This window comes from Elephantulus edwardii, unplaced genomic scaffold (genome assembly GCF_000299155.1).
Source record: "Elephantulus edwardii isolate Elephantulus edwardi_28Jun2011 unplaced genomic scaffold, EleEdw1.0 scaffold00343, whole genome shotgun sequence".
Classification (NCBI taxonomy): domain Eukaryota; kingdom Metazoa; phylum Chordata; class Mammalia; order Macroscelidea; family Macroscelididae; genus Elephantulus; species Elephantulus edwardii.
The window spans coordinates 398,290-413,601 of NW_006400093.1; the positions used below are offsets into that span (position 1 = coordinate 398,290).

At 37.1% G+C, this 15,312-nt stretch overlaps 1 protein-coding gene across 1 annotated transcript in view; it reads left to right on the forward strand.

The window, feature by feature from the left end:
* ABCB7 (ATP-binding cassette, sub-family B (MDR/TAP), member 7) overlaps positions 1-15,312 on the forward strand; it is a 114,739-nt gene that overhangs the window by 65,870 nt on the left and 33,557 nt on the right. Inside the window, exons 9-12 of the mRNA XM_006901770.1 lie at positions 1,282-1,439; positions 2,046-2,209; positions 2,365-2,494; positions 4,852-5,023. Of these exons, the coding sequence (XP_006901832.1) occupies positions 1,282-1,439; positions 2,046-2,209; positions 2,365-2,494; positions 4,852-5,023 (624 nt within the window). The remainder of the gene's footprint in view (positions 1-1,281; positions 1,440-2,045; positions 2,210-2,364; positions 2,495-4,851; positions 5,024-15,312) is intronic.

The following is a 15,312-nucleotide window of genomic DNA, read 5'->3' on the forward strand; positions in this document are numbered from 1 at the left end:
AGCCCAGCCTCTCGGATAATCTGCTCTGCATACAGGTTGAAAAGGTATGGAGATAGGACACATCCCTGGCATACACCCTTCCCAATTTTGAACCATGCCTAGTGTTACCCTGCTCAGTTCTGACGACTGCCTCTTGGTCCAAGTATAGGTTTCGCATTAGCACGATTAAATGAAAAAGTGAGAGAATGTTAAATTTCTATTTCTCCTTAAGCCAGTGTTTTATATATCTGTATGTCTACACACACACACACACACACACACACACACATTTACTTTTTCATACATAGGATTTTTCCAATCCATTTAGCATAAACATAGTCCCTGTGTTGCCTATATCAGAGATTAAATCCATTGGAACTTAAGGAGACCTATCACTTTGGGCATGTTGCTAGGAGAGGTTATTTCTTGGAGAAGGACATGATGCTGGGAAGGGTGGAGGGCCAGCAAAGGAGTGGAAGACCCTCAACCAGGTGAATTGAAACAATGAGTGCTGCAATGGGCTCTTGTGTGTCAGGAAGTGTGAGGATGGCACAGGATAGAACAGGATTTAGATCTTTTGTTCATAGAGTCACTATCAGTCTTGATGGCACTTAACAAAAACAACAACAACATCCAAGTCTAGGGAGCTCTCATAAATTAGGTTTGATTCCATCAACTGCTTTTTGTGAGAAAATGGACAGTCTCCTCCCATAGAATATACTGCCTCTGAAAACCTGATGGAGGTGGCTTAGCTAACTGTTGATTCTGACTCATAACAGCAACCTCAGGGACGAGGAGTTTTGATGGATTGGTGGATAGGCAATTGAATTGCCAGTGCGTAGATAGGCATTCCATATCCACCTGCTGCTCCATGGGAGAAAGATGGGCATTTTCCTCCTTAGCTGTTCGTACTTTCTGAAACGCTGTGGGAAGGTCAGCTTTAAGTTGATTCTAACTTGATAGCACATCAAAACAGTATCAGGTTGTAGGGACTTAGAGTGGCATAGTTTGCACCAAGTTGTGCTTCTGTCTCAATGGAGGTTAAACTCCAACAGCCAGTCCTTTGGAGAACGTTGTCAGTCTTCTCCTCCCTTACAATTTAAAGCCTTGAAAACCCACTGGAGTGTAAGCTTTGATTTCATTTCCAATTTGTCAGCAATGAAAGAGAACAATTTCTAATTCTTTGTCCTTTGGGCTGTATTCTAGAGTAATAAGCATCAAAGTTCTACATCTTAAAATGAAAAAATTTCTGTAATTTCATCTAATGTACTCTATTCTTCTGCCAACTATTTTTAATTTAAGGTACCCTTACTGTTGGAGATCTAGTAATGGTGAATGGACTACTTTTTCAGCTATCACTACCCCTTAACTTTCTGGGAACTGTATATAGAGAGACTAGACAAGCACTCATAGATATGAACACCTTGTTTACTCTACTCAAGATAGATACCCGAATTAAAGTAAGTAACCTTTATAGTACCTTTTTAAAAGTAGTTAAATATCATCATATTAATAAGATTATTCTAGACAATATTCATACATCACCATGTTTTGTAAACCTGTTTCTTTCTTGCAGAAATTGCACTTATAATGTACTAATAGATTTTTATAGCTTTTATGTTTATAAACCATACAAAGTTAGCTAAAAAATATTACACCTAGAAATTAAATTTTGTTAATTTGAGTTACTTTTACAAATACTTAATGCTACAAAATTTGGAATTGTGTTTCTTAACATCATCTTCCCTCCTCCTTCCGTACAGTCAAGAAAATGTCCTCATGCAACAATGAATGAAAGAATACCGAAAATCTCTGTAAATGTTCATTAAAACTAATAAAATTTAATATTTAAAGAAAAAAGGAAAAGTCCTCAAAAATCAACCCTTTTGGAGTTGTTGATCTTTGCCTAAAGGGTGAAATAAAGTGTGTTTGGAAGTGGTCTAACACGACTTATAAAACTGCTCTTTTACCATTTTTTTCTTTTTTTATGTTTTTAATTAGAAACATGTCTGTATAGACTTAGAATCTATAGGATGTGTAATGTGATTTTTGTTCTTCCCTGTTAGGACAAAGTGATGGCACCTCCTCTTCAGATCACATCACAAACAGCTACTGTGGCTTTTGATAATGTGCATTTTGAATACGTTGAAGGGCAGAAAGTTCTCAGTGGAATATCTTTTGAAGTCCCTGCAGGAAAGAAAGTGGCTATTGTAGGAGGGAGTGGGTCAGGGTAGGTAATTTAGTTATTCATAAAATTCTACATCATTCAGGTGATCTCCAAGGTAATATTTTGTACCTATTATAATCAATGATTATGGTATTTTTAAGCAAGGTTTCCTTAATGCCAGTAGAAATTAAGTAATCTTTTCTCATCTCTAATTTTAGGAAAAGCACAATAGTGAGACTGTTATTTCGCTTCTATGATCCTCAAAAGGGTACCATTTACCTTGGCGGTCAAAATATACAAGATGTGAGTTTGGAAAGCCTTCGGAAGGCAGTAGGAGTCGTACCTCAGGTATTTTTTAAAAAAACTTTATTTGCTTACAAACTTCATATGCACTGTGTTTCACATTATTCTTCATTCACATTGTGTTTCATACAATCATTCCTGTGTATTGTTTTTTTAAAGTTAAACACTATTTTACCTTGCCCACCACTGTTGTTGTTGTTGTTATGTGTTGTTGAGTCGCTTGCGACTCATAGCGACCCTATGTACAACAGCCCTAAACTGTGCTCTGTCCTGTGCCAGTCGCACTGTCTTTGACACTCCTATCCCGATTATCCCAGTCACTGAATCAATCCACCTCAGAGGGCCTTCCCCTCCTGTGCTGTCCCTCCACCCTCCCAAGCATGATGTCCTTCTCCAAGGACTGGTCTCTCCTCACAACATGTCCAAAGTATGTTAGACAGAGTCTCAGAATCCTTGCCTCCAAGGAGCCACCCGGTTTAACCCTTTCCAGGACAAATCTGTTTGTTTTCCTAGCAGTCCATGGTGTTCTCAATACTCTTCTCCAGCTCCACAGCTCAAAGGCATCGACTCACTCATTTTACTTGGATCCACGATCACCCATGGTAGCAATAGTCCAGAAATCAAAAGGCATGTTATATTGGGGAAATCTGCTGTTGAGCCCTTCTGCAATGTTCTAAAAAGGAAGTATGTCTTTTAAAAGACAAAAGCGATGTTTGATTGGGTATTATGGTTATGACAAGAGTCCAGAATGAAGGTTGCATAGTGGAATGTACTCGGCGGTGGGGTGTTGACTGCATACCAATGAGGGAATTTTTCTTTTCCTTTTCAAAGAGAAAAACAAACTGGAGGGCAGGGGTGGGCAGGGAGAAAAATGCAGCAGTGAATGAATGGAAATCCAAAATCTCTTTAAAAGTCATTAAAATTAATTAAAAAAAAAGACTAATGTTTGCCTGATCTGAACCATGATCTTTTCATTTCCTTCATATGCATTTGAAAGTTTGACAGTGAGTAAGCATGACAGAAGAATCAATGTCTTTGAATTGTGGTGTTGGCACAGAGTAATGAACATACCATGGACTGCCAAAACAGCAAAGAAATCTGTTTTAATATAAATGTTACCAGAGTTCTCCTTAGCGGCAGAGAGTGAAACTTCCTCTCATTTATTTTGGGCATATTTTCAGGAAGAAGCAGTTCTTCGAGAGAGATATGCCGTGAAAGCTATAGGATTAGTGAAATGAATAGAGGAAGTCCTTCAATGAGGGGGATTGACACAGTGACGACCACAGTGAACTTGAACATATTGGAGAGAGGAGGATGGCACAGGATAGAGGAAGGTTCAGGTGTTTTGTTCATAAGGATCACTGTGAGTCATAGTCACCTTGATGGCACCTAACAACGAAAATGACATGTAGCCTATGAAGTGCTACTTTGCTCTTTTATGCTTAGAAACTTATTGATGTATATGAATTACTTAGGGAGATTTTTTTAAAATAATTCCCTAATTCATTCATAAAGCCCAATTCTAAAGTATTTGAGACACAGAATCTCAAGTGTTTTAATATACAGATTTTTCATACATGCTGAGAAGCATTGACATAAATTGTGTACTAGATTAAAGTGTGTACTGGACTAGATTCTTACCATTCTATAGAACTGGTACCCTCATGCAGTATTTGTTAGAGGATATTCTCTTCCTAAGCATTTGGAAAACGCTTTGTCAATACTATCAAGTAAAACTTAAATGCTTACCCTTTTTTGTTTGGTTTTTTTTTTTATATACTTTTATCCCATTGATCTATATCTAGGATTTTTTTTTATTTTTTAAAATTTTTTTATTTTCTCTGTGTGTGTAACGTCAAATTGGATCTCTCTGGTAGAGGAGGAGATGGCCCCTCCTTCTCCAGGAGAGCATCTGGTGGATTCAAACCACATATCTCTGGGATTGCAGTGCAGCATCTTGCCACTAGGCCACTAGAGCTCCACTTATATCTAGGAATTTTGCAGAAGTAATCCCAAGTGTTTAAGGTCATATATACAGTTCATATATGATTATAATCTTTTTAAAAGCAGTAAATTAGAAATTACTTGAATGTCCATCAGTAAATACAATGGATAAATAAATGATAATACATCCGTCATGTGGAATAAGGAACTTAAAGAGCAAAGTATTTGTTTTGACACATAAAATCTTTAAGACATGTTAAATGAGATAGATAACTTGCAAAATAATATATATAGTACAGCCCTGCTTATATTAATAAATTTTTTTATCTGAATTCTTGTATCTTTTTATCATTAGAGATGAGAATAACAAATGGGAACTGTAATAGTTTGTTTTTTGTGCCTCTGTATTTAAATGTCTTTATAATGAACATTCATGTATTTGTATAAATCTGCCACAGGATGCTGTCCTCTTCCATAATACAATTTATTACAACCTCTTATATGGGAATATCACAGCTTCACGTAAGGAAGTGTATTCAGTGGCAAAATTAGCTGGACTCCATGATGCAATTCTTCGAATGCCACATGGATATGACACTCAAGTAGGAGAACGAGGTCTCAAGCTTTCAGGTAAACAGACTTCAGTCAAACTTTTGTCAGTGATGTATTCTAGTAAGTGTAATGATAAAGTGTAAACCTAATGCTTTGCAGTTGGCCTTTGTTATGGATTAAATAGTGTGCCCTCAAAATATGTCATTTTGGCTATGCCATGATTCTCAGTATTTTGTAATTTTCTTCCATATTGTAATTTGATGTAAGTGTCCTATGTGTTATAAATCCGAACTTATATGATATTAGTGAGGTGGTTATATTAAATGGGACAGAAAACAATCTGCACAAATAAATTGTCAGTCTTTTTGGTATATAAAAGAAATTAAACTATCAAACATGACCTAGTATAACTTGCTACCACCAAGGAAGAAAAGACCCTCAGTGGAGGACCTCCTAGACCTAGGGGAAGATTGATAACAAGGCACATATATGTCTCCATGGAATGCTGGGCCTATGGGTGTAGAAAAGAGATACGTACCTTCTAGAGAGAGAAAGTCTTCCCTTGGATTGATGTCCGTGATTTGGACCTCTACCCTTCTAACCTTGTTTTTGTTGTTGTTAAGTGCCATCAAGTCGTAGACGACTCATAGCGACCCTATGAACGAAGGACCTGAACACTTGTATAACTTTCATCATTTCTCCAAGTTTATAGAGTTTCCAGAGGCAAGCTATTTCTGTAGTCATTGCGACTCCTGCGTCCAAGCTTGTTTTAATCGCACAGCTCCACTAAACATTGTCCACCATGGGTAACCATTATCACATTTGACACACCAGTGTCAGAGTGTATAGCATCACAGGAACCACAAGTTCTGTACAGCAAATAGACAGACCAGTGCTATACCACTTAGAAGAATATTTGACCAAAAACAATTAAAACCAGGCCTTGGGGCCGCAGATTAAAATCACTCACCTTTGACTTGTTAGCTTAACTTTCTATCCACCAGGCCCACAGAGCTTTCTCTAGACTGGTGGTGGTGTTAAGTGCTGTAGAGTCGTAGACAATTAAAGCCATGCACTTTGGGTATGTCTTAAATGCACTTAATGGACTTAAAAATGAACTTGCAAAATGAAATCAGAACTTTCCTTGGAAAATTCTGTTGTATCAACTAAGGACAAAGACCAATTGAAAAAATGTCTATGTCTTCAAATTCTTCAAGCAGGAAACAGAGCAAAGGAACTACATTTATTCTTCTCCAAGGAAGGAAAGGGCCGTTCTTTAATTACATAATGATCAGTAGGATGATTGTTAAGAGCCAAAGAAGCAAAGCTGCTGTGGTTTTAAATGGTAGCAGCATGAACTCTCTCATGTCAAAGAGTTCATTTAAGTGAGTAGGATCTCCACAAGTCAATTCTAGAGAGTTCTGCTGCCATTAAGATGTGGCCAGAGCCCAAAGCTGACGCAGAACAATAATAGGGCATACTAGAGCCAAATGGACGTGGGGGCATCCCTGTGAATCTAAAAGGTCAGGCTGCACGCAAGGGACCTGTACCCAGAATGTAGATAACATGGCATGCATCCAGAGTCTAGAGGGCATGACTGTTACTTCTTTGGAATGTCTGTCTTATACCGATACCATCCTTGTACTTTCTAAGCAGATAACTTGTATTCTAGATTCACTAATGATGAATAATTTTGCCCCAGGACGGATTTGGATGGATTTTAGAATTTTGAGACAGTGTTGTTATGTGTCATTGATTCAGCTATGCCTTATATAAGACCCTTTGCACAATATCTCTGAATCCTACTTTATCCTGAGCCAATTTCACTGTCTCTGATACACCTACCCTCATAACCTCACTTATTGTTTCAATCCATCTCATCCTCTTGTGGATAGGGTTGCTATGAGTTATAGGTGAGTTGACAGCACCTAAGAACGATAACCGTTCTCTGCTTTCAACCAGAATGCATCCAACATCTGCAGTGATTTCCCTAGTATTACGACCTTTTCTTTTTTTCAGACTGACAAGTATTTTATTTTCCACGCCATGTTGAGAAATGAGCACAGTTGTAACATGCCCAGAAGAAAATAAAACTTAAAATGGCTTTTAAAAAATCTCTGATAACTGAAAATCCTAGATTTGCTTCTTTTGAGCCTAACTTACAAAAAAGATGAAATGAAAACAGGTAGTATACCACATTGTGGAAGTGGCGTATTTCCAGTGTATCGTCAAAGCAAGACCCCTGTGTCAGGTTCCTGAAAGAACCACTAGGTCAGCTCTGGCTTGTCATCACGAGTCTCTTTACCGCCTGAAACAACGAATCTACTCTTCCAGCTAAAGACCTATCCTCATTTGCCTCCCCTGCTTAAAGAAAGCCACCCTCCCCACCCCAGTCCCAAGTGTCACAGCATCTCCTGCCCATGACCACCTTTCAGGTCGTTGGCAGGAGGCTCATCGCTTGTTCAAACACCTCTGGGACTTTCATGAGCACTCCACTTCCTGGGTGGCGCATACCCAACTCTGCTGTGACGCACACTGCACGTGTACAGATGAGCCCTGTGCTTCCGGGGTTGCCCTTCCTTCCACATTGGACTCTGGGTTGGCTCTTCATGCTCCTCTTTCTGCTCTAGGTCTTGCTCCTTCTGGGAGGGCAGTATGTTTTTAATTGTATTGAGGAGATATCTTTTATTGGTACCAGCTAGGGGACACATCATCCTACCTGTTGGTCCCATCGTTTCTGCCTTCGTTTTCCCAGTTTTTGCCTCCTTGAGCAGTTCTTGGATTGCTTTCTTCTTCATCTTATGGTCCTCTTCCATTGTGGTGGTAAGGTTCCAGGATCCTCGGTTTCTAGGAGCGAAGCAGAGACTCTCCACATATCATGAAATGTGCAGGTGAAGCAGGAAGGCTATGGCCTTTCCAAACTGATCATAAACATCTTATAGTTCACTGTTAGTGTACAGTTCCAGACATATTTAGAGGATCTTTGGCCATATTTTGTTTGCATTTGATATTAGTGATATTGTTTGACAATTTCCACATTCTGTTTGGATCACCTTTCTTGAGAATGGGAACTAATACGGATATATATCAGTCAATTGGCCAGGCAACTGTCCTCCAGATTTGGTTGCGTAGACTGGTGAAGACATCCAGGGCTACATCTGTTAGCTGAAACATATAATTTGCTATCCCACCGATTCCTATGGCCTCTTTTTTTTGCCAGTACCTTTAGTGAAGCTTGAGCATCTTCCTTTATTGACTGTTGATTATATGCTACTTCCTAAAACATTTCTCTGTAGATGAATTTTTTTTGGGGGGGGAGGGGGGTAGAGTACCTCTGTCTATTCCCTCTATCTTGTTTTGATGCTTCCTGGATCATTCAGGATTTAATATTGTCTCAGTATTGCATCTTGACGCTTGAATATGTTTTTCATTTTTTTTTTGGCCCAGTGAGTTCTTCCTTTTTTATTCTCCAATTATAGCTCTCTGCAAATTTTGTTATAATACTTTGTCTTCTCTAGGTGCCCTTTGAAGTTTTTTGTTCAGTTACTTTACTTCAACATCCCTTCCCTTTGTTTTGGCTTCTCAATGCTTTGTGCAATTTTCTGAGTCTCTTCCGACATCTATTTTGGATTATGTTAATACAACTATCAATCAGGTATATATACATACCAACAGCAAAAGCTAAAAGGAAATTGGTTTTTACCAAATTTTGCAATCTGATATTTTCAAAATGTTTAGTCAAAACTCATTACTGATAAATTAGGCTAGAATGCAAAATTAGATACAAGGGAAAAAAGTGCAGACATGCTGACAGAAATGAGGTCAGAAATTGAATGATCAAATTTTATACATTCTATAATTTATTCATTGGAAATACCTTTGAAAAAACACGAAAGATGTCTTTGTACATGGATCTCACCTTATATACTAAAACAGGAATCAGATTGCCTACATATATGTGAAGATTCCTTGGAGAAGCTCAGTATCAGGTCAAAACCACGCCCGGTAGTGACTGTGGAATAGACCGTCAAATTACTCATGTGCATGTTCAAATTGAAACTGAGGAAAATTAAAACAAGTGAAAAAAATCCAACACAACGTATTTGAGTCTATCCTACCCAAGTTTAAAAGTAATTTTCAGGTTGTTGTTAAGTGCTATTGAGTCGCAGGCGACTCATAGAGACGCTATGAAGGAGAGTCCTTGACGCTTGAGTGCCTTTCTTCCTCTCTCCAGGTTCATAGGGTTTCCGGAGGCAAGCTATTATGGAAGTCGATGCCAATCCTCCTTCCAAAATTTTAAGGTTAGGTAATGGAAACCATTGATTGAAGATCAGATAAGCTGTGCAATCTGATGACATCAGGATATTCAGGAAGAGAGCAAAAGGCCTTTACAGAAACAGAGGAGAAAGAAAAAACCAATATGGATATCAGAAGAAACTCTGAAATTCCATGGCAATAGCTGTCAAGAAATGGCTATTTGCACACATATGCTTATTGCTGCTGCATTCATACTACCAAAGAGATTGGAAACAACCCAAGTGCCAGTCATAAAAAGAATGGATCGAAAAACTAGGGTATATTCACACAATGGAATACTACATAGCACTGAAAAACAAGGAACTCATAAAATATTATACAACATGGTGACCTTAGAGGACATTATGCTGAATCAAAGATCTCAGTCATAAAATGTCAAATATTGAATAACTCCAGTGTTATGAAACAGGACTGACATGGGGTTTGGGGAGGAACTAAGAAAAGAGGCAATAGATAATGAACATTGCATTGGGACAGATGAAGGAAAGAACTGTTTAAAAGGAATATATGATTACGAATTAGTTGTATGACAACAGTCCAGAATAAGAAGTACATAGCACAATGGACTGGGACAACAAAGAAAGAATCTTTTTAAAGAGGAAAGTGAACTGGGGTGGTAGGGAGGAGAATGTGCAACGATGAATGAAGGAATGAATGAGAAAATCCAACTTTTCTGTAAACTTTTGTTAAAATCACAATATAAATTTTTTTTTAAAAAAGAAATTCAGTGACATGTGAAATTAGCAAGCCTGCTCCAAAGAACCTCATTACAGCACCGGTGAACAACGAAGTCACAAAAGGAGCATCTATAACCTGGAGGTGGCATAGTCTTAATTTCTACCTACTTCATACAGGGGAACTGTCCTGACTGATAATCATATGATTATACAAAGAGCTACCTCGTTAGACATTGCACCCCACATGTTCTTACATCTAAGTTTTTTGCAAATTCACTTCTAGAGTTTACTTAGAGTTATGGAGTTGATTATGGAAATATGTTGGGATGTATTGGAAGCTAAGAATTTCACATAATGCAAATCTAGGTTTAGTCCAGCAGTGTCAGGCCAGGTTTACAAGGTACAATTCCTCAATTAGTTCAGATAGCTTCTCAATCAACAAGTGAAAGTCTAGATTTAGTTCCACAATGTAGATAGACCTCTGGTTTTCCCAATCATCTGACAAACTTTATCTCAGAGCAGTTTGTAAGTCAGCTTTTCCTTCAATCTCAAAAAAAGAAAACTTTTCATTATGGCTCCATCTCCAGGTTTTCTCTGGTTATATATCATGATACAATTTCTTATAGCAGTGCCACAGTTTCTTCACTCTATCTAACAGCGTCTCTCACAGTGTGGAAAGCACGCTTAGATTGTTCACACAGCTGTTGATGATTTGCAAGACCATGTGTCCGAAGTTGAGGTAGCTGGCAGCCATGTCCCCAGGGAGGGCTAAAGCCAATTTTCAAGGGTTTTGACACCACAGAACTCCCCATGGCTTTTCTAGTCATTCTCTTTTATTATCTGAAGGATCGACCTTCCCTTTTACCATCATCTGTATTCATGGAAGCATATAAGCAAGCTGCTTCACTTGTTATTTCTTAATCCCCTTATTTTGGATAGTCAATTTCTCATAAGCTCAGTCCTATGAAACCCATGTTCTGAGGAAACCCTTGTTCTTTTTCTGTGAAGAATAGTCTATTACCATTAAAACTTTGAGCATCCGCATCTATTAGTAAAGGTCCAATCTAAAGCAAGGTATCGCTTAACAGTAATGAACACTAGAAACATCTTCTCTTCTTCTAATTGTGTTCTGGTCAAACCATATCCAGCTATTCATGGGTAGGTCCAAATGGATATCAGCCACAAATGAGTCCACACTTCTGTATTTCAAACCTGCTGATCTGCATATTAAGTTTCTTTTGAGCTGACCTATCTTTTAGTGAGAGTGGTACATTAAAGTCTCCTAACACAATTGTGGTGTTGTCTATTTCTTTCTTCAATTCTTTTAAGTGTTGTTTTATGTATTTTGCAGCTCTATCATTTGGTGCATAAAATTGACTAAGGTTATGTCGTCTTGATCTGTTGTTCCTTTAGTCATTATATAGTGCTTTTCCTTATCTTTTATGGTGGTTTTCAATTTGAAGTCTATTTTATCAGAGATTAGTATTGCCACTTTTGTGCAATTTTGTGCAGTTTTGTTTATTCCACTTCTTTCATATGTTTTTTCCCCAGCCTTTAATTTTGAGTCCATCTTTCTCTTTGTTTATTAGATTTGTTTCTTTTAGACAACATATTTTGGGCTTTTTTTTGTTAATCCATTCTATTACTCTCTTTCTCGTGATTGGTGTATTTAGTTCATTCACATTCAGTGTGATTATTGTTAGACATTGTTTAGTAATTGTCATTTAGCTGTGTTTCTTTTCTTATTTCTGGTAACTAGGGTCCATCCACTTTCCTTTGATGTTACTTTTTTAAAATTTTAAACTCTTTACTGAGTTATAATTTGCTTATAATGAAGTGAAAAGATGTTAACTGAGCAATTTGATCACTCTCACTAAATACATAACTCATCCCTTTTAGCATCCAGTACTTTTCTATCACTTCCAGAAAGGATTTTTGTAGTCCTTTATAGTTTATGTTCTTTGATGTTTCCACGTGAAGAACTTCCTTTAACAGTTCTTGTAGATTTGGTCTTGTTGTCACAAATTCCTTAAGTTTCTTCTTTTCTGCAGAGGACCTAATTTCTCCTTCATATTTGATTGTGGGCTTTGCTGTGTATAGGATCCTCTGTTGGTACTTGTTTTCTTTCAACTTTCTGTATATGCCATCCTATTGTCTTCTTGCTCACATGATTTCTGCTGAAAAATTAGAAGTTAATATTTTTTTTCTTTTCTTGTGTAGGTGACTCTTTGTTTTTCTAGTGTTTCTTTTAGTAGTCTGTCTTTATTTTTTATTTTGGAGAATTTGACTATGGTATGTTTTAGTGTTTTTTCTTATGGGTCTATTCTATTTGATGTTTGTTGAGCTTGAGTGTGGTTTTCCTTGTTCTTCATAATACCTGGGAAGTTTTCTTCTAGGACCTCTTGCACAATTTTTTTCAGTGATTTCACTGTCTATTTCATATTCTGGAATTCCAGTCATACATAGGTTGTGCCTTTTGATGTTATTCCGAAAGTATTCTATCCTTTTAGTTTGGAGAATTTGACTATGATATGCTTTGAAAAATTATAAACCTGGCCTGTCAATAATCACACTTAATGTGAGTAGACTAAACACACCAATTAAGAGAAAAAGAGTATTAGAGTGTATTAAAAACAAAGCACATCAATGTTGCCTAAAAGAGATAAAGAAAAAGAGGAGAAAGAATGACTATATATAGAAAAAGTCATTCTCTCTCTCTCTTTCTCTCCCTCTCTCTCTCAGACACATACATACAATACTGATAGAGGTGCCATCAAAAAAGAACTAAAGGAAATTAAATGTATAATATCAGAATATTATGAAATGCTGTACTCTGAAAGATTTGAAAACCTAGAGGAAATGGACAAATTTCTTGAAACTCATACCTTACCATATTGACATGGACATATGTAGAACACTTGTACAGACTCTCACAAAAGAAGTCATAACGACTCCCCCATATAAAAAGTTCTAGACCAGATGGCTTCACAGGTGAATTCTACCAAACATTTGCAGTAGGTCTATCACCAATTCTACTTAAATTATTTTAAAATATAGAAAAAGAAGAAACACTCCTAAGACACTCTTATGATGCAATCATAATCCTAATACCAAAACCTGTCAAAGATAGAAAACTTTTCCAACAAAGAAAATGACAGATTTTCATGAACATAGATGTAAAAATCTTTAACAAATTCCTAGCCAAAATAATCCAGCAGCAGTAAAGAAAAATAATTCATCATGACCAAATGGGATTCATAAGAGGTTTGCAAGGATGGTTCAACATAAGAAAAGCAATCAATGTTATTCATCTTGTTGTTAAATGCCATCGAGTCGCAGACAACTCGTTGCGACCATATGAATGAAAGACCTGAACACTTGTATAACTTTTATCATTTCTCCTAGTTCATTGGGTTTCCAGGGGCAAGCTATTTCAGAAATGCATGACACTTCTGCTTCAAGCTTGTTTTCATCAGAGCTCCACCAAACACGGTCCACCATAGGCAGCCATTATGGCTTAGCAAACCCAGATTACCTCAGAACAGCAAACTGACAGAAGAGTGCTATACAACTTAGAAGAATGTTCCTCCAAAATATAGTAGCAAAAGATTAAAAGATAATCCCTCGGACCTAACTTATTAAATATAAGGGCCCTCTAGAAGGTTTTGTTGACCCTTAAACCAGAGGCTTTAATAATACTGAACAAAACAGAACAAAAAAACAAGCAAAAAACATTGCACAGTGTCCCTCAACCAAAACAAGAGATCCCATCTTAGAGTCTAGTTTCTTCACCCAGTTTCCAAAATGGAGAGTAAGCCTTGACCTTAAATGCAAGTGTCCTCCTGGAGATCTTATTGACTCTAAACAAGAGGGTTAAACAATGAAACGGTCTACACAGATCCTCAAGCAAAACAAGAGCACCATCATACACAGAGTTGATCCAATGGAAGTCCAAAATGGAAGACAAATGCTTGGCAATATATATTATTGTTATTGTTAAGTGCCATCCAGTACTGACCCCATAAACAAAAGAATTTAACTTTGTTCTATAATTCTTGTACTTTCTCTAAGTTCATAGAATTTCCACTGACATGTTTAGGAAGTGTATGCCACTCCTGTTTTCAAGCCTTTTAGCTAACCAGATATTGTCAAATGTGTGTAACCATTATGGCACTTGACAGACCAATGGCACAACGTTAAGTATCACAGCAATTCATAGTTACCTCAATACAGAGAAATGACAGAATATTAACATCACATTAACAAAGCAAATAACAATAATTTGACTAAATCCAGCACCCATTCCTGATTAAGACATTTAGCAAAATAGGAATAGAAGGAAATTTCCTCAAAATACTGAAAAGTATATATGCAAAACCAAGAGCCAATATAATTCTCAATGGCGAAAGACTAAAAGTATTTTCCTTGCAAATAGAGACAAGGATGCCTACTGTCACCACTTCTATTTACTGAAAGTGCAAAAGAACAGTGACGTTTTAGACTTATTAGAAGTAGGTAGGTTTATTTTTGGTTTGGAAGGCTTTGCCCCCTTTCTTTATAACTACAAGTACATTACATGTTTTATGGCAAGTTAAAGTTCAACTGAAAAATTAGTGAATGTAATGATGAGTATTTTGAAATACCTTGGCTTTTGAAAGGTGAGTTGTTCTTGTCTTGGATGAAGGTTGGCTGTAGAATGTTTTCTTGGTTTTACTTTGTTCACAACCCTATGTGAGCTGATTGGATTGGATGGATTTGGCTAGCAATCAGCTGTAGGCTGGAAACCTTTTGTTAGCGCCAATGAGAGCCTGGTGCACAGGCCTGGTGTGTTTTTAAAATTCATTTGGGCCCTAAGGTGTTAATTGTGTTTGAAATTAACATTCTCCTAAGTGGTACAGCACTACTCTGTCCTTTTCCTGTACTGAGGTAATTTGGGATTGCTGTGATAATGATGTGCCATTGGTGTGTCAAATGCCATAATAGTTGCACATTGCTGACAGTGTTTAGTGGAGCTCACAGATTAAGACAGGCTTGGAAGCAGGAGTGATAACCACTTCCTAAACAACATGTCTCTGGAAACTATGAACTTAGAGAAAGGACAATAGTTATAGAACTCGTTTAAGGTCTTTTGTTCATAGAGTCACTGTGAATTTTTGCTTGACTGACAGCAATTTACAACCACAAAAATGAAAAATAATTATATAATAACATTTGAGGTCCTTTAGAGACTTTTTACTTATTCCTCCCTCTTTGTTCCGTTAATTACTATACTTTCCTTTGGATCTAATGAATATTCTTTTTTATTGATTCAGTGGATGAGTATATTTTAGACTTGATGAATTTTAATTTCTACTTAAGTGTTTAATTTTTATA